The sequence below is a fragment of the Aquarana catesbeiana genome, linkage group LG06, assembly GCF_042186555.1.
Source record: "Aquarana catesbeiana isolate 2022-GZ linkage group LG06, ASM4218655v1, whole genome shotgun sequence".
NCBI classification, from domain to species: Eukaryota; Metazoa; Chordata; class Amphibia; order Anura; family Ranidae; genus Aquarana; species Aquarana catesbeiana.
In genome coordinates, this window is record NC_133329.1 from 336144207 (window position 1) to 336164971 (window position 20765).

General features: G+C 44.2%; 1 protein-coding gene across 1 annotated transcript in view; it reads left to right on the top strand.

The window, feature by feature from the left end:
• Positions 1-20765, top strand: part of LOC141148076 (dynein axonemal heavy chain 11-like) — a 1034097-nt gene that overhangs the window by 468982 nt on the left and 544350 nt on the right. Inside the window, exons 48-50 of the mRNA XM_073635228.1 lie at positions 5390-5540; positions 8750-8881; positions 8961-9134. Of these exons, the coding sequence (XP_073491329.1) occupies positions 5390-5540; positions 8750-8881; positions 8961-9134 (457 nt within the window). The remainder of the gene's footprint in view (positions 1-5389; positions 5541-8749; positions 8882-8960; positions 9135-20765) is intronic.

Here is a 20765-nt window from a genome sequence, read left to right on the forward strand (position 1 = left end):
TCAAACAGCAAAGGACTAATGCAGCTGGAGCACTTTTAACTGCGTATGCACATGCGCATTGACACATGTCTGTTCATTCACCTCTGGGTGCCGGTTAGCCGGACTGCGCCTCTGTGAACCTGTGTACCTGAGACCTCTTGCAGAACTATGAGCAGTGCGCCCATGGCATTGCCCCCTCCTTATGGGCAACCTCCGGGTGCCCAAAAGAACTTTCCTTTGAGGGTAGCTGCGGAATAAGGCCTAGATCAGCTCTTGGGCATGGACATTCTGCTTAGGTTCCCAAGAGTTTTCTTCTGGCCCATACCCCCTCCATTTGATCAAATATTGCAGTTGATTACCTCTTCTCCTGCAGTCTACGGCAGCCTCCACCTCATATTCCTCATCCCCATTGACTATTACAGGTTCAGGTGGCCCTGATCTCCTGTCTGGGAAGGGGTCTGGTACTGTGGGTTTCAGCAAAGACACATGGAACACAGGGTGGATCTTGAGCGAATCAGGTAAAGCAAGTTCATATGAAACTTCATTTTGTTTTTTCTTAATCTGAAAAGGGCCAATAAATTTTGGTACCAGTTTTTTCTAGGGGCAAGCCATTCTGAGGTTGGTAGTAGACAACCATACCTTAATCACCTGGTTGGAGACACAATTCCCCTCTTCTCTTTCTGTCACATATCCTCATGGAACAATGCCCACCGCTCTTGAGGCGGCTTCAGCTGTTTGGCAGCTCTCAGATACTCCAGATTTTTGTGATCACTGTAAATAAGAATGGGATGTGCTGCTCCTTCCAACAAATACCTCCACCCTTCGAGTACAGCCTTAATGGCCAGGAGTTCACGATCACCCACGTTGTAGTTCTTCTCGGCTGGAGAAAGCTTACGGGAAAAGAAGGCTATGGGGTGCATTAGATCCTTGAGGGCTTGGCATTGGGAAATAACTGCCCCTACCACTGTTTCTGAGGCGTCAACCTCAAGTAGGTAAGGCAGAGAGGGATCTGGATGACTCAAGATGAGGGCAGAAGTAAAAAGTCCGTTTAGAGTTGCAAAGGCAGCTTGAGCTTTGGAATTCCAGTGGAACCGAACGTTGTGTTTTGTCAGCTGGGTAATTGGAGAAATGATAGCAGAGAACCCCTTGATGAATCTTCGGTAAAAATTTGCAAAGCCAACAAAACACTGTACCCCCTTTTTGTCTGAGGGTGCAGGCCAGTCCAGAACAGCTGTGATATTTTGTGGGTCCATCTCGAATCCCTTTGCGGAGATTACCAGACCCAGGAACTGGATACTCTGCCACTCGAATTCACACTTTTCTGGTTTGGCATATAGCCCATGTTGACAGAGTCGGCAGAGTACAATCTTGACATGTTTCCGGTGCTGATCCAGGGATGTGGATTAAATCAAGATAATGTCTAGGTAGACAATTATGAAGATATCTAGGCAGTCTCTGAAGATATCGTTAACAAAGTGCTGGAAGGTGGCAGGGATATTACACAAACCAAAAGGCATCACTAGATATTCATAGTGGCCGAACCTGGTACAGAAAGCTGTTTTCCATTCGCCCCCTGCATGAATATGAACCAAATTGTATGCCCCTCACAGATCTAGTTTGGTAAATACAGCAGTAGTTCTCAGTCTTTGAAAGAGCTTGTGCACCAGGGGCAAGGGATACCGGTTCTTAACAGTGACTTTGTTTAGCTCCCGGTAATCCACACAGGGCCGTACAGAGTGGTCCTTCTTTTCTACGAAAAAGATTCCTGCCCCTGCCGGAGAAGTAGATGGTCGGATTAATCCCCTCTTAAGATTTTCGTCCACATATTCTTTTAGTACCTCCAACTCCCGCTTAGATAGTGGGAAAATTCGTCCAAAGGGGATCTCAGCCCCAGAAGCAATTCAATTTGCCAGTCGTATGAGCGGTGGGGAGGAAGAGTCTCAGCCCTCCATTTCCTAAAAATATCCAGAAATTCATGATATGGCTCAGGTACTATTGAGCGTATTTCCGAATCAGATTCCATGCACAGCAGAGGGCAAGAGACCTTGGGAGGTATGGGCAGGCAGTGTTTTTGACAATAGGAAGACTGGAACTTGATATTTCCTGAGCCCCTATCAATTTGCGAATTGTGGGCCTGTAGCCAGAGTAGGCCCAAGATGACTGGAAACAGAGGGGACGCAATTGTATCCAGACTTAGCAGTTCCTTATGGTCTGTGGATGTGATCACAGGTAGTGGAGGGGTTTCCTGGGTCACCAGACCAGAATTGATACGGGACCTGTCTGCCAGAAAGATGGAGAGTCCTTGGGCTCTGGGTCAGAGTGGGATGAGTTGTTGGTTTGCAAAGTTCAGGTCAGTAAAACAACTACATGCCCCAGAGTCAATTATTGCAGTAACTGGCACAGTTCTTCCTGGAAGCTGAAATGAGATGGGAAGAGCCAGGTGCGTAGTGTTGGCAGAGGGTGCTGGATAACTGGAAGGGGAGATAGATAGACATCTACCGAACTTTGCTGGACATAGTGGCTGGTTTCCCCACAGTACAGGCAAAGTTTGTTCTGTCGCCGGCGTACCCGCCTTCAGCAGATAATGAGGGTCTCATTAATCCAAGTTGTATAGGCTTAGGGGTATCTGGTGTCTGTTTAACTGGTACAGAATTGACTGAGACAGGACTGGTGAAAGCGGGGTGAGCGGGAGTGGGCACTCGGGGTAACATTCAGGTGGACATATCTGATGGGTAGCTTTCTCTGTCCTGCGCTCCCAAAGGCGTCGGCCTATCTGGATGGTCAGAGTAATTAAAGTCTCCAGTGAGTTTGTTATGCCGACCCGGGCCAGTTCATCCTTTAAGCTTTCAGATAGGCCAAGGTGAAACTGGTGCTGCCGGGCTGCGTTATTCCACTGGGTATCTGCGCTCCAGCGTCTGAAGTCCCTAACATAGTCCTCGACCGCTCTGCAGCCTTGCTGGAGCGCATGCAGGGCAGCCCCTGCAGTGGAAGTCCATTGTGGGTCATCGTATAACAGTGACATGGCATTGAAGAAGGATGACAAAGAGACCAGCATAACATGGCATTCTTCGAGCAGGCGATAGGCCCAGGTCTGTGGTTCACCCTGCAGTAGAGAAATGATGAACCCCACCTTGGTGGTTTCCAGGGAAAACATCAGAGGTTGTAATAAAAAGTACAATTCACATGCATTGAGGAATGTCCGAAATGTATTTTGGTCCCCAGAAAATCTCTCCAGAATGGGGACCCTTGGCTCTGGAGGTAGCATCATTACAGTGGGTGCGGTAGTAGCCTCTGTTGGCGTCCTGCTAGTAGGAGGATTTGCAGTGGTAGCCAGGGATTGCACTTGTCCCTCCAAACGCACATAACCATCCTGGAGAGATTTCACCACTTGAGTGAGGGCTGAGAAGTGTTGGCAAATCTCATCTGTGGAGGAGGTCCCTCTTGCAGGCTCAGGCATGGCTGTTTGATACTGACATGTATCTTGGAGGTGAGCCTGACGTGCAGAGGGAGACCTCTCGTACAGCCCTGGCTCCGGAGTCACTGGAGTTGGGAAAATGACCATAGGAGCACAGTATGAGTGCCTGCAGAGTTCTCTTGGCTGGAGATGATGACAGCTGGCAGAGACAGGAACCGGCTTGGGTGCTGTGGATGCAGGTCAGCAGATGCAGGTGCCCAAAGGATGCAGGTCAGCGGATGCAGGTGCGCTGAGGGGCAGCGGATGCAGATGCACACAGATGCAAGACAGCAGGCAGGAGCAAGGTCAGACTAGCCAAGTAATACACAGCGGATCAGTCGGGCAGAAACTGCAGGCAAGGAATGGTCAGAGTTCAGACTGGGTTAATAACGGAGGATCAGGCAGGCAGGTAAACAGAGCATGGTCAAGGAAGCCAAGGGAGACAGCAGCGAGGTCAGGAAGCCGGGTCAGTATTGGATCAGATGTAGGTTCAGGATCAGGTCACAGGGTAAAGTTGCAGATCAAACAGCAAAGGACTAATGGAGCTGGAGCCCTTTTAAAGGCCACTGGGAGCCAAGGCAATGTCACTATGCGCGTGTACGCGATCTCCGCGATCTGCACATGCGCATGCGCATTGGTGCACGTCTGTTCTCCGCTGGGTGCCTGTTAACCAGACTGCGCCTCTGTAAACCTGTGTGCCTGAGACCTGTTGCAGAACTATGAGCAGTGCGTCCATGACATACTGATTCTGGATAAGAATACTCGGCTTGCAATTGGCATAGCAGTTTATCCCAAAGGTATTCAGTATGGTCTAGGTCAGGGTTCTGTGTAGACCCCTTGTGTTTCTCCAGACCAAGCTCATCAAACCACGAGGAGCCGGCTTTGTGCACAAGGGCACAGTCATGCAAGAACAGAAATAGATCTTCTCCAAGCTGTTGTCACAAGGTTGAAAGTGCACCATTGTATAGAATTTCTTTGAATGCTGTATCATTAAAAGTACATTTCCCTGGAAACACCTACACTCAATCATTTGGTGGAGTGTCCACATACTTTTGGCCATATAGCTAGGTATGGTCAGGTGTTCCAGAGTAGTACATCTCACATACTCTCACACACACATACTACCAGAAGAGGTTTCCTCCAGCGATGGCCCATCCATTAAAGGCGCACGGGCACCGCCCCCCATCCATGCGTCCGGCCCCCTGATCTACATACAGAGTGACAGACACATGGATTCCAATGGCGGGGTGTGTTTATTTGAAACATGTGATTAAAGCCAGAGGCTCTAATAGGCTTCAAAAAAGGGTAGGCTCAGATCCCACTCAGTTGCGTGACGATAGCGAATGAATATTCACTATAGCCACACTGATCTTCCCCCTGGCCAATCAAGAAGCGTCTTGAGACCCGTCACCTTATTGACTGAAAGGACAGGCGATTCTATTGGACGCCTATTAGGAGGAGCCGACTGGCGGAAGCCGTCGTGATGTAGAGAGAACACAGGAGCCGCTGCCCATCGCCCATAGAAGCCCACAACCCGCCCGCCGCCCGTAGGAGCCTGCAACCTGGCCGCTGCTGGCAGCCCATAGGAGCCGCCCGCAACCAAACAAAAAAACACCAGCCACCACTGGTTTTCACAATGTACCTGTGTAGAAGTAAACAAGTGTCAACTGTAAATTATTAATATCCTAATGTAGTATGCTCTTGTTTGCTTTCATAAACAAATAACTATATCATTCAAAACATTTAAATCTGTATCTTGTAATACAAATAGAACCTTTTCTGGTATTACCAGCATGGGAGCACCTGCATTACAGAGGTTTTGCTGCTCTTTTACTTTTGGAGTTGCAATTTTGTTTCTTATTTACTTGAGAACATTGAGGACATCTAAATTAAATGCAAATCCCACTGCACATTATGGCTGTTCTCTGTGTCTGATTTCATTCCTTTTTTTATTAGCTACGTTACCAGCTGGATCGAGACTCGTCAGGCTCAGTCAGAAAAAGCAAATCTGACCATATTGTTTGATAAGTATGTTCCTTACTGCTTGGAGCAAGTGCGATGTAATTTAAAAACTATAACTCCAATCCCAGAAAACAGCATGGTACAGGTAAAAGCAATGCATTTTATTTTAGTTTGTGTTTTTTTCTCCTTTTTTTAAATGTGATCCTGGCACTCTGTGTTTAGAATGTCAGAAAAATTCAACATTTGGGACATATTGGTTATTGAAGAATTAATGAGATTTAATAACATACCGCAAAATGGTTATTCTACGCAGATTGTCTGCATTGACCTGAAAAACATTGTGTACTTAAAACAAAAAAGGACTGTTGTCAACCCTGCAAATTTATTTGGATCCCGTAATTGTCTTTATATCTGTGGGTGTCAGTAGAAATCTTAGATTGCTGTTTTTAAAACAAAGGTCAGTTGTGCTGGGTTTTATTTCTTTTCACATTCATATTGCTTCCAGTACATTAAGGCTAGCCTATCATGGGGCTACTCTTATTCTTCCATTGCATTGGGGTTTCAAACTGCAGAAAATATATTCTGGATGGTCATCTTATGCAACACTGAACCTAAAGTGGTTGTAAAGGTTGAAGGTTTTTTACCTGCATGCATTCTAAATAGGAAGGTGAAAAAAACCTTCAGTGTGCTACTTCTTCCTCAGCCCCCTAATACTTACCTAAGCCCGATCTCGATCCAGCGATTTGCACGAGACCCAAGGCTCTCCTGGGTCTCTCCCTCCTGATTGGCTGAGATGCAACAGCGGGAGCCATTGGCTCCCACTGCTGTTAATCACAGCCAATGACGCGGGAGTGGGGGGCAGGACTGAGCCATGTTCTTTGTGTCTTATGGACACAGAGAGCCAGCTCAGGAGCGAGCACACATAAGTGTCCCCACAAGTGCAAATGGCTTGCTATATGGGGCACTCAGCAAGGGGGGGATTGGGAGGACCCGAGAGGAGGAGGATTGGGGCTGCTCTGTGCAAAACCACTGGGCAGAGCAGGTAAGTATGACATGTTTGTTATTTTTCTAAACAAAAATGTTTCCTTTACAATGACTTTAAAATTGAGATCTTGAATTCAGATGAAGTCCAACTTCATGTTTAGGTTTATATTATGAAAAGTTAATTAAATCATGGGACTTATTTATCATATATTTTCCATATTTAGTGCCAGTAGCTGCTTTTTTTTTTTTTTTTTTTTTTTACAGAGTAGTGCATAGTCCACCTAGGAGGTGGCTTAACCACTTCCCGACCGACGCACGCCGATATACGTCGGCAAAATGGCACGGGTGCGTAAAAGGGCGTACCCGTACGTCCCTTTGTAATCCCGGGATAGCGCGTGCCACAAGAGCGTTCCTGCGGACTCAGTGTCCGCTGGTGGCCCACGATCACGGCGAGGAGAGGCAGAACAGGGTAATGCCTATGTAAACAAGGCATTTCCCTGTACTGCCTAGTAACATGACAACGATCTTCTGTTCCCTGTCATTGGGAACAGTGATCTCTGTCATGTCAGTGGTAGCCCCCCCCCTACAGTTAGAACACGCTGAGGCAACACATTTGACCCCTTGATTGCCCCCTAGTGTGTAACCTCTTTCCTGCCAGTGACATTTATATAGTAATCAGTGGCTATTTTTAGCACTGATTGCTGTATAAAAAGTCCAATCTGTCCACCGCAATGTCGCAGTCCTGATAAAAATCGCAGATCACGGCCATTACTAATTAAAAAATTCATAATAAAAATGCCATAAAGCTATCCCCTATTTTGTAGACGCTATAACTTTGCGCTTTTTAACGCAAACCAATCAATATACACTTATTGCGATTTTATTTAACAAAAATATGTAGAAGAATACATATCAGCCTAAACTGAGGTAGAAATTTGTTTTTCATATATTTTTTGGGGATATTTATTATAGCAAAAAGTAAAAAATATTGCTTTTTTTCAAAATTGTCGAAATTTATTTGTTTATGGCGCAAAAAATAAAAAGCGCAGAGGCGATTAAATACCACCAAAAGAAAGCTCTATTTGTGGGGAAAAAAAGGACATCAATTTAGTTTGGGTACAACGTCGCAAGACAGTGCTATTGACAGTTAAAGCGACGCAGTGCCGAATTGCAAAAAATGCTCTCGTCATTAAGGGGGTAAAACCTCTCGGGGCTGAAGTGGTTAAAGTGGTTGTAAACCATCTCATATACCCAGTGAAGTGAATAGCTTTAGGTGATAAACAGAGGTTAAACAAATCCTCCTACATAAGTTTTACTTGTTTATCTGCAGCCATCTTTTCTCTTCATCCCTTCAAAAGTGGAGATTTGTGATAAAATCCTTCTGCATCTGTGAGGAGCAGAGAAGAGGGGGTGGAGAGCTGCAGTTACAGTTTGTGAGAGCTGATTGGAGGAAAGGGACACACCCCCCTTCAGACACAGCACAGGAACAAAGGAAGGATACAGAGCTGTGTTCTGAATAGACAAGCTGTGTGCTGAGCTCCCTCCCCTGTCACAAACGTATTTAATGTGGAAAACTTCTCAGAAGTGAATCATGCTGATAACAAAGGAAGAAGCACCAGAGAGAAACGACACTTAGAGTTTTGGAGATAGACAAGTAAACACTACAGATATATGTGCTTTGTTTAGACTTAATGACTAAGGTTTTTTCTACCCCTTTAAAGCAGCAGGAGTGCCAGGGCAAGAAACCAGCTCCCTCACATCATGTTGGTTACTACGTTGAATGTAATAATAGCTTCCACACTGCCCCTTGCTTATCAATTCTACCTGGCCAGGCTTCGTATTGTTGTTTGTGCATTTTCTGTTCAAATAGTGTATTTTTCAATTACTTTGGGTCTCTTTTCCGAGAACTAAACTGCTAGCAGAGTTAGTCTGCCCTAATCTCTTTGTCATTGGTTCAAGTTGTAATAACTTAAGTGGGTAACTGTCTCTTTTAGCTAGCCCAGACCCAAACTCTGCATGCCCCCTATAGCTGTAAGGATTTATATTGTTAGTGGGATGCTAAGGCTAGACAGTCAATGGGTGTAGGTGGACAGGACACAAGACAGCTAGCCTAGGGGACAGGGAGTTACATTTGTTTCTGAATTTAAAAGAATGTGTTCATGGAAGTTTTTACTTACTCCTCAGTAATACCTACCAACCCTGACTGGAACCTGCGGCACATATAAACTAAGTGTATTTAATGCATTTTGAGGCAGGATAACTCTCCACTGGCCAAAGGAACAGGTTTGAGTCAGGTTATTGGTGGTTTTCCCATAACCTTGTGGACATTACTTCACCACTGAATGGTTTGTATTATTTTCCTTTTTGCAGACACTGTGTTCTTTACTGGACTGTCTTCTGACTGCTGAGAACACTCCTCCAGATTCATCTCGAGAACTTTATGAGATATATTTTGTTTTTGCCTGTGTCTGGTCTTTTGGTGGTGCTCTTTTCCAAGATCAGGTGAGCAATAAAAAACAATGTAGCAAGATGAAAATGAATAGGTAAGATTTCATATTTATCATATTTTTTCTGTTTTCAGCTGCTTGATTACCGATTGGAGTTTAGCCGATGGTGGAACAAAGAGATGAGAACCATCAAGTTCCCTTCTTCTGGCACTGTCTTTGACTACTTCATTGATCCAGACACCAAAAAATTCACCCCTTGGACAGAAAGGATTCCAGATTTTGACATGATTCCAGATATTCCTTTACAGGTGTGTATGCATTTGAGTATAGGTAGAAAGTAAACAGAAGCATCCATCTAAATGTAGGATGTTTATTAAAAGCAATAAGTGGAATAAAAGTAATGTATTCACTGCATATGATGAAAAACAGGCATCTTGCTAAGGTGATAATGTCTCCAGGATAGTGGCTTCAACTTGCAGAGTTCGGTAGGCAAGCTGTTGGTCTCATATGCAGAGGTCGTTGAGCAAGCTGCTGGTTACTGCATCGTTTGGCCAGGGGTTCACTGGGAGTTTAGGGAAGTTGACAGCCTGCATTGTGGAACACAAGCCAACCTCAGCAAGGCTTGGCTGAGGGTATGAATGGCTTAGAATTCCTTCACATCTATTGATTATGTATGAATAGGTTTGAAGGTAAACAAAGCCATTCATATGAATGTGTAAAACTGAAGTAAAGACAATAGTGACTGACCACTGTACTCACTTCAGAGATCAGAACTATGAATGAATTTACTAACAACCACAAATCCATTCATAAATGTAAAAATAATGAAATAAAAACAGAAACATAAAATACATTCACACCAATTAGAACATAGCACCTGGTGTATGGTGGGATGACAGCAGTGCCAATGCGCCAATTGCATTGCATTACTCGCTTTTTTAAATCAACTTTTTTGAAATGTCACACAATGACATTTCATTTAGTCCTATTGGCCACAGCACAATGCAAGGCAGTAAATTGCCTTGCACTGAACCGAAAAAAGTAGTGCACCCAGTCTTTCTTTTAGTACACACCATCACAACACAATGGTGTGTGGCCTACTACAGAAAAATAATCTACTGGCAGGGTCAACAGGTAATAAAATAATAATACAGAGGGGACTCAGAAAAACAAACGACTGTTATTAGAAGATTGCATCAAATATGTCATTTTTTATTTTACTAGAGACCCTTTCAGCAACATCACTTTGTTGCAGGCTCACAACACTAAGCTGGCCATAGTTGGATTGTACATATATGAGGTAGAACAAAAAAATCCTCTCCGCTGTGCTATTGTATTCTGAGAGTGGGGACTGTCAAATACACTGATTAGCACTGCAGCTAATTGACTGCAGTGCTGATCGAAGGAACATTTTCCAACATTCCTGTTCGAGAGAAGTTGATCGTTAGATTAATTTCTCTCGAACGGGAACAGCCATAGATGGATCAAAATTTAAATTTCATTCCATCTATGACCAGCTTAAGCCATTGCCTTGCAAATAGCTGTAATGTCATCAGTCCGCTGTGCAAGCTCCTTCATTTGGCCATTGTGCTACCTTGTGCTACCTATCTCATGGACCTGGCAGCCAAACATCTAAATAAGGGAACACACAAAACAGACTGACAACACTCCTGATAACTGTAAAACAGTGGTTTAGCTTTGTCAACCTGCAATAGGAAGTACTGTTTTTGTCAGGCTCTACAAGTAACAAACTTTGCAAAAGATTCACAAAAAATGTTTTCATAAAGCGGAACTGAAGACAAAACTTTTTTTTCATTTTGGATAGAGTAAGGAAGAGGTATAACCTGTCAGTTTTTGTTGCTATCTGTGTCCCACTGGGGAGATTTCCCTTCACATCCTGTCCCATAGCCAAAACAGGAAGTGAGAGGAAATCCCTTCAAAGTGAGGGAAACACTGGTTGTCACCAGAACTAGTGTCTTTATTGGAAGGTTTACCCTCTGTTACTGTGCTGGAGACAAACCAAAATGTTGGCTTTTCTTTCAATTTCACTTTTAGTGATATAAGTAAACATGACAAACTGACAGGGTGATTCCCTCTAACAGGGGCTCAGACAGCAATACAAAACCCAACAGGTGTTATCATCCATCGCTACTGTACCCAAAACTTAAAAAAAAGTTTTCTCTTTAATTATATTTTAACCACTTCCCGCCCGGCCTATAGCAGAATGATGGCCGGGAAGTTATTCTGTTATCCTGACTGGGCGTCATATGACGTCCAGCAGGATAACATGCCGGCACATGCCCGCGAGGGCGCACAGCGCGGCGATCGCGAGTGCGGCGTGACAGAGGCTTCTTACCATGTGATCAGCTGTGACCAATCACAGCATATCATCATGTGAACCAGGAAGTGCTGGTAAACGGCATTCCTCGGTTCGCGCTGACAGGGAGAGCCGATCGGCGGCTCTCCCTGTCAGAGGGGGTGTCTGTGCTGATAATTAATACATTGATTATCAGCACAGCCCCATCAGATGTGCCACCACAGCTGCCGAAAAGATGCCCATCAGCTGCCAGTCAGTGCCCCCTCACGATCGCCTGTCAGTGCCAATAAAGTGCCAATCAGTGCCAATTAGTGCCCAACACATTGCCAATCAGTGCCCTACAGTAACACCTGCCAGAACCTCATCAGTACCTCATCATCAGTGCTGCCCATCAGTGCCACCTGTTAGTACCGCCTATCAGTGCTGCCTGTCAGTGCCCATCACAGCCACCTGTCAGTGCCCACCAGTGCCACCTTATCAGTGCCAACTCATCAGTGCCGCCTCATCAATGCCCATTAGTGCCGCCTCATCAGTGCCTGTTAGTGAAGGAGAAAACAAAATTTTATAACCGAAACTAAGAAAACCTTTTTTTTTTTTAATTTCGGTCTTTTTTAGTTTATTTAGCAAAAAAGAAAAACCCCAGAGGTGATGAAATACCACTAAAAGAAAGCTCTATTTGTGGGAAGAAGATTATAAAAATGTAGTTTGGGTACAGTGTAGCATGACCGCGCAATTGTCATTCAAAGTGCGACAGCACTGAAAGCTGAAAATTGTCCTGGGCAGGAAGGGGCGAAAGTGCCTGGTATTGAAGTGGTTAAACAACATTGAGACAATATGGCAAGCATACTGAAAAAATAGATATCGCATTTACATACATAAGGAAGAATTTTAAATCAACTTTAACTTTAAGAACAATTAATGAGTAATACTGTCTGCGTCTTGTGGGTTCTTGCACTTTACATACTGTTTTTTCCTTATAAAATCATTCAAAAAGCACTTTTAAATAAATGAACTTAAGTTTTTTTGCTGTTCTATTTTTAATCTGCTCTTTAGATATATTTAAAAGACGTAGGAGGATGTTCTTAGGCTGTTTACATACAATTTGTGTTTATGGCCTTGTTTCTTTTACATTCCAAAAAAGATTGGGAAAAATACCTTCAAGGTTGATGAGGACTGCAATTGACAGAGCTATGGCTCTTTTAGGTCCCTGTTGTCCATTTAAATTTTAATGTTTCTATCATTTGCTCCTCAGTGTGAATTAACAGCCTTACTACGTTGTTGGCTTCCCGATTTGAAGTCAGGACTTAAAATTAATTCAATAGGGCAGATTTACAGCGATTCTATATTTCACCAGGCAGAATCAATAATGTGACTGAAGTGAAGAAGATAAAAATTTATGGTATCTTGCAATTTAATGGTTGAAAAGATGCAATTGAAGAGATCATAAATTGTGAAGGAGTTTATGCTTCGTTGCTCCTGATTCAGTACTTGCTGTTAGAATCTGATTTGTGACTATTCACGAGGTGTGATTAATGATGTGATCGATTCTTGCTTCAGTGCAGTAAAGCCGTTGTAATGCTCTTCATTAGAATAAATAAAATAAATTGACTGAAGCTTTATAAAAACTGTGTAACATTTAAAATCTGAAATGTCAATTTTTTTCCTGGTTACAATTTAGCTTTCTTCAGGCAGTTTCCACCTACGAGCCATCATTCATTGTCATTCTGGGAGGGTATTATAGAGGCCCATGTGGGTTGGGGTTAGTTTTATGCAAAGCTTACTGAAGAGGAAATGTAGAGTTAAAAGGATGCCTGGCTGGAATAAGACTAATATGACGAGTGACGGGAAGATCTTTCTTCTAACTATTAACCCTTTGCCTGAACTGTATCATTGCTTATCAGTGGGGCTGTATTTAAACATGAAGTTGCCCTGGGTACATGTGAATGATGAGGTCCTTTTGTATAGACAGTAGCTATTTCTGTGAACAGATTATACTATGGGGGTAACAATCTGCCTAAATTAAATATAGAACTAACATTGCACTGGTTAAGAACCAGTAGTATAAAAAGCAGGCATTTACTTGAACACGTCTTATGACTTCTTCAGCCTTCCCTAAAGCCCTAAAATCCTTCAACTCTGCTGCTGCATTTAAAGAGATCTTGTGCTAAAGTAATAAATAAAATGTTGCTTAGGATGAGAGCCTGAAGGTAGAGACTGTACTTTTTTCCCCAGGTTTTTAACAACTGGTTTGTACACTACAGGCCAGTGATTAAAATGTTTAATTGATAAAACTCTGAATGGTCCGCAATGTACACATAAGGCCTGGGCTGGACTGGGACAAAAATTTGGCCCTGGACTTCATCCAAACCGGCCCACTTTAATTTTGCAAACACGCACAAAACAGTATATAAACTATACACAATTGCGCAAAAAAAAAAAAAAAAAGTAAAAACATTGCACTGTAAGTATAAATGGCTTCTTTTTTTTTTAACTCTTTATTTAGAGAAAAAGATGCATTCCAATATTACAGATGCCTTTAGAATGACATGTGTAAGTTACACTCCGTTCAATGGCAGGTGTCATAAATAACTCACTCACCTATTATATTATTTCACTTATTCTCCTCTGTATTTTTATCCTCCTTCTCACATCACTGCGTGAAGTGGGAGGTCTAACGTCATGTAGGAACATTGCTACAGCTTCATTGGCTGGAATTACATAAACCGGTAATGCTGCACAATCGTCGGCTGCCTTTCAGTAATGCAGCGGCGCAGAGGCTGAGCGGGGTTGCGCACTATGAAGTGAGGTGATGGGCAGTGTGGGTGACAGGTCTCTTCCATACTGGCCGGCCGGAAAAACCCGCCCAGCCAGCCGGCCAACCCCGATGGCCACCCAAGCCCCCCCTTCACTGGCCATTAGCCGTTTTACTTTATTTCTCTTATAGGCAGTACAGCAGTGCTCAAATTAATGGTTGTGCGAGCTGCGCAGCCATTACTTTGACAGGCTGTCACTGAAAGCGGCCCACTGAGCCATCGACCCACCGGGAAACTCCCGGTAGTCCCAATGGCCAGTACATGCCTGCATAAGGCCATTGATTATGCACAAACAAGGAAATTATATGAATGTGCTGCTTGACAAAGAAAAGACATTCAGTAAGTGAAAGTGGTTGTAAATCCTCACATATAACAAGTGAAGTGAACAGCCTCAGGTGAAGCACAGAGATGAAACAAATCCTCCTACATAAGTTTTATTTGTATATCTGCAGTCTTCCCCTTTCTACACTCTCTTAAAAAGTGCAGATTGTGTTTAAAATCTTTCTTCAAAAAGCTAATCCACACGCTTTTTGTTGCCATACATTGGGTCACAGCACTAAATTGGCATTCCTCAGCTCTTCCCTGGTCGCAAGTGCTAACTAGAATGGAAGCTATCAAACTATCCAAACGCATTCACCACACAATGTATGATACTATGCATATTTATGATAATAAATGGAAGCATTGGAATACCGCTTTTTTATGACCTAGTAATGTACTTCTAAGATTTTCCCATCGTATCTTCAATTGTCTATACAAACACACATTGTTAACTGTACACTTTTTCAGTGTTGATCCACACTTACTTGACTTCAACAGTTCACTATGTCTGTAGCTGCTATACCCTATTCAAAATATTAGACTTTGTCTGACACATTGCCTGTATGTTCATAATCTTTCAATAAAAGCTTTTGTAATCAAAAAAATCTTTATTCATCTGTCAGCAGTACTTAGGGTAGGGTGGAGAGATTGCATTTACAATGTGTGAGAGCTGATTGGAGAAAAGGGACACCCCCCCCTCCCCATAGGCAGAGGATCAAAGGAACATGCAGAGCTGTATTCTGAATAGACAAGCTCCCTGCTTAGCTCCCTCCCCGACACACATTATCTCATGTGTCAGAGAACTTTTCAGAAGTGACTCATGCTGATAACAGGGGAACGAAGCACAGAGAGAAAAGACACTTATAGCCTTGGAGAGAGCCAAGTGAACAGTGAACAATAGAGATATATGTGCTTAGTTACAATTTCATGAATAGGGTTTACAACTTCTTTAAAGAAAGCAATATTTTTTTTGTATCTTTGTCCATCACCCCCCCCACCTCCCCAATGGGTTTACATGTGGACAATGTTATCCTCCCAGGATGCCCATGTGGATTATCTTCTCATACCCCTCCTGCCAATGGGGGATAGTTTTGTTTTACTGGGTACCCATGTGGGTGCCTGTGTGGATGATTTTTATTCACCCCAAAAGGCCTGTGCAGGAGATTTATGTCCCCTGGAACATTTATGGACAATATTACAACACCCCCGGGTGCCTGTGTATGGTTTCTGTGTACTTACCAGAGTGTTAATGTAGGTGATCTTTTTACTCACCTAAGTGCCCATGTTGGTGATCTTTTATCCTCCCCTGGGCACCCATGTGGGAGATCTTTGTCCTGACCAGGTTTGAATGTGGATGCCCTTGTTTGAGGTGTTTGTGCCCCTCTCCGTGCCCTTGTGGGTGATCTTTTTGGTGCCCATGTGGGCTGTATTTTGTTCCCTCTGGGTGTCCCTGTAGTTGGCTGCCCCTGTGGGTGATCTTTGTCCCACTTCATTACCTGTGTGGGTGATCTTTGTGTTCACCTGAGTGCCCATGTGGGGGGACCTTTGTGTTTACCTGCCAGGTGCTTATGTGGATGCCCATGTAGGTGATGTTTTTTCCCCCAGGATGCCCATGTAGATGATGATTGTCCTACCAGGATTTGGAACACCGGTTATCATGTGGATCTGTGTGATTTTTTTCCCCCTCAGGATTTGCATGTGGGTAACACTGCCCCCCCCCCTCCACTACCACCACCACCAATGGTGGTGATCTATTTCCCGACAGGGGCCCATATGGGTTATTTTTGTCCCCCTCTTGTGCCTATGTGGGTGATCTTTGTTCTTCTTCTGGTGCTCATGTGGGTAATTATTGTCCTTGCCTGGGTGCCAGTGTTGGGTGATATTTTGTTCTCTCCTGTTTTCCCATTTTGGAGATTTTGTTCTCCCAGTGTGTTCATATTGGTGATTTTGTGTTCCACTAGATACCTCTATGGGAAATTTCCCCCCCCCCCCGTCCAGATGCCCATGTTGGTTCCTGTAGGAAATATTTATTCCCCATAGGTGAATGTTCTTTTCCTCCTGCTGCGTGCCCATTGGGGAGATATTTATGCCCAACTGAGTGACCATGTGGTGTCCAACAGGTGATCTTTTCCCCATCCCTGGTTGCTCATGTGAGTGACCTTTTACCTCGTCTGGGTGCCTGTTTGGAAACATTGTCCCCCCCCCGGGGTGCCCATTTGCCCATTTGGGTGCCCATGTGGTGAATATTATGTCCCCCATGGATGCCCATGTGGTTGATCGTTTGAGCCCCTGGGTGCCCATGTGGGTGATTTCTATACACTCCTAAATGCCTATGTAAAACAAACATTTATCCTCCCGATTGCCCATGTGACGTATTCATGTGGGTACGGTTTGGGTGCTCTTTGTTCCCCCCTGGTGCCCATATGGGGGATCTTTGTCCCCCCCAAATACCCATAGAGGTGTTTTTTGTTCCTCCAGTAACCCATGTGGGTGATCTCTTCTCAACCCCAGGTACTCATGTGGGAGATCTTTGTCCTCCTGGGTGCCAAAGTTGGTTCCTGTTTTGATAATATTTGGCTTTACCTTGGTGCCTCTGTAGGTAATCTTTGTCCCCAACTGGATGCCCATGTGGTTGATATTTTGTCATCCTGGGTGCTCAAGTGGGTGATCTTTGCACACTCCTAAGTGCCTATCTGGGTGATCTTTTTTCCCCGCGAGTGACCATGTGAGTTAATTATGTGGGTAATTTTAATCTATTAGCGATAAGTCACTGGAAATGCCAGCTGCAGTACATATAACCTACTGTGTTTAAAATGAAACTCTTCTCAATGTACAGCGCTCTAAATATAAAAATAAATAAATAAAATAAACTGTATTATTACAATCCAATTGTCCTTTAAAGTGCAACATTAGCATAAATGTCCATTAAAGTACATCAATAGTGTCCATTAATAGTGTAACTTTCAGATGTCCTCTTGCTTATATTGTAATCAACGTTACTTCAAGTGCTCCCTGCAAGTTGTGCAAAATCACGCCCTTTCAATTTTATAATGCTTCAGTGCCTCACTCCACCTCTGTGTGCCACCTCCACATTTGAAAACTTACCAGACAGATATGACCCACAATGGAGTAGGTCTATGTGCGCTTTTTACCCAGGGGGTTAAACATCTAAGATTACTTTACTTCTTTCTCACAATATCATCAAGAATCAGAGGAGAGAAAGGCTCCAATAGTGTAAAATCCCTTTTTTATTAAGGCAACTAATTAATTCACCCATAAAAACCATTAGCTATTATCCTCACATTTGCATGTGCATCCTGCCCTGCACCCGGGTTATGCAGCTTTTATAGTATTACAAACCGGCTCTATTATAGCAAGTGCAGGCTCGCATTTCCCCAATTACATGGGTATCTCACCACTTTCGGGTGTCCCCAGTGGAACAACGTCTCTTCCTGTGGCTTTTGTTGTAATGGCATCTTCAGGAAGCGTTGCAGGAAATTCTGACCTTACTCCTCTTTTTGCAGCAGATTAACCAATTGCATACCATTTCAATACACCATTACTTTGAAAAACTTTAAAAACTTTTCTAATGCGCCAATATATTGCGAAGGCTACTGATCTTTATGCATATAATGCACCAATTCTACGTACAAAAAAAATGTATTGTTGTTGTTCGGTTGTTTAGTCATGTCCGACTCTTCGTTACCTCATGGACCATAGAGCACCAGGCTTTTCTGTCTTCCACTGCCTCCCAGAGCTTGCTTATTTTCATGTTCATTGTTTTTCGCTGATGCTATCTATCCTTCTTGTTTTCTGTTGTCCTCTTCCCCTTTTTCCTTCCATGTTTCCAAGCATCAGGGTCTTTTCTAATGAGTCTTCTCTTTGCATTAAATGTAAAAGGTATAACTGCGCTAACCCAATAAAAATCAAAAATGGGGAGCAGCAACACTAGAATGTGACTAAAATTCAAATAAGATACTGTAAAAAAGTGCAGCGCTAACATAAAACACATGTGGAAAAACCAATAAAGTTCAGTGATAAAATCAAGTTCATTATGTGTATAAGGAAAATGATGAAATCCAAACAGTGAAATGGATGGCGAATCAAATAGGACCGGATAAATCTTCTGACATACGATTCATCTACGGTTAACTCTTGTGGTAAAGAAGGTGAAAATACTCTTACCAGAACGGGTGGATTCGGATGCCTGTGACACTGAATCAAATAGGCTTAAGGAACCAGGTGGAGGGTTCTCCTGGATGGCAATAGAGATCCAGAATCTTTGAAGATGTCCCCTCTAGGCTGGAATCGCTGTGATGATGTCCTCCAAGTTGAGGGAAGCAGCCCTTCAGATGGAAGAGTCCCAGTTTTTCATGGACCAAAAGGTATGGGGGAAAAGCATAAAAGTGCTTAAAAGTGGTCAGTGTCAGTCAGCAAAACAGTGAACAGTGGATGGTAGAAGTAGAGTAGTGGACGGTACCAGTATGAGAGTGAACACGATTGAAAACCTGGACTGTCCGGGTGAATCTCCGACAGGTGGCATTTGATTTGTGTGACACAGGCATCCAAATCTGGTAAGAGTATTTCCACCTTCTTTACCACAAGAGTTAACCGTAGATGAATCGTATGTCAGAAGATTTCTCCAGTCCTATTTGATTCGCCATCTATTTCACTGTTTGGATTTCATCACTTTCCTTATACACACAATGAACTTGATTTTATCACTGAACTTTAAAAATAAAGCAGAGGCTGAAAACATTTGTAAGTTTAACCACTTAACAACCGGCCCATAGCCGAATGACGGCTGCAGGGCGGTTGCTTAACTCTGGGAGGACGTCATATGACGTCCTCTCAGAATTCCCCTCTCGCGCGCCCCCTGGGGCGCGCACCCGAACACATCCGTGACCGCCGGGTCCTCAGGACCCGGCGCATCACGGATCCCGGTAAATGGCCGCTGATCGCGGCCATTTACCATGTGATCGCGCCGTCAAATGACGGCGCGATCACATGTAAACAGACCGGCGGTGTCTGATGACGCCGGTTCCTCTCCTCCCCTCCTGTGTACCGATCGGTACACTGTGGAGGAGAGGGAGATGGATGGATGGCTGCAGCGCTGTGGGCTGGTTGTGTAGTGCCCACAGCGCTGCACAGAGACATCCATCCATCCATGCTCAGCCATCCCCACTACTCTGCAATACTCTGCTATGCCCCACCTTACTCTGCAATACCCCAATATTACTCTGCAATACCCCCACATTACTCTGTAATACCCCCACATTGCTCTGCAATACCCCCACATTACTCTGCAATACCCCACAATACTCTGCAATACCCCACAATACTCTGCAATACCCCGCAATACTCTGCAATACTCTGCAATACTCTGCAATACCCCGCAATACTCTGCAATACTCTGCAATACCCCACAGTACTCTGCAATACCCCGCAATACTCTGCAATACCCCGCAATACTCTGCAATACCCCGCAGTACTCTGCAATACCCCGCAATACTCTGCAATACTCTGCAATACCCCGCAATACTCTGCAATACCCCGCAGTACTCTGCAATACCCTGCAGTACTCTGCAATACCCCGCAGTACTCTGCAATACCCTGCAGTACACTGCAATACCCCGCAATACTCTGCAATACCCCGCAGTACACTGCAATACCCCGCAATACTCCGCAATACTCTGCAATACCCCGCAATACTCTGCAATACCCCGCAATACTCTGCAATACCCCGCAATACCCCGCAATACTCTGCAATACCATGCAGTACTCTGCAATACCCCGTCGTACTCTGCAATACCCCCTATACTCTGCAATACCCCCCATACTCTGCAATACCCCCCATACTCTGCAATACCCCGCCATACTCTGCAATACCCCGCCATACTCTGCAATACCCCGCCATACCCAGCCATACCCTGCCATGCTGAGCCACGCTCGGCTGTACTCGGCCTCTGTATGTGGCCAGGCTGTGGAAGTCTCACACATGTGGTATCGCCGTACTCAGGAGGAGTAGGAGAATCTATTTCGGGGTGTCATTTTTGGTATGTACATGCTATGTGTTAGAAATATTGTATAAATGGACAACTTTGTGTTAAAAAAAAAAAATACGTTTTAACCACTTCCCGCCCGCCAACTGTCATACAACGTCCTTGACTTTGTGCGGGGATATCTGAATAAAGCCTGCAGCTACAGGCATCATTCAGATATCAGCTTTTTCAGCCGGCGATTCCCTACACCATAAGAACGATCATAGCGGCTGTTCCACTGCTTGATCGTTCTTACGGGAGGTGAGAGGGGATGTCCCCCCTCCCGCCGCACTCCGCTGCTTCTACCGACTCACCGCTACGATCGAAGCCAGGATCGTTTTTTTTTTTTTCTTTTATTTCAGGCTTCCCAGCCTAGAGGTACGATGTGGGGTCTTATTGACCCCATATCTCATTGTAAAGAGGACCTGTCATGCCATATTCCAATTA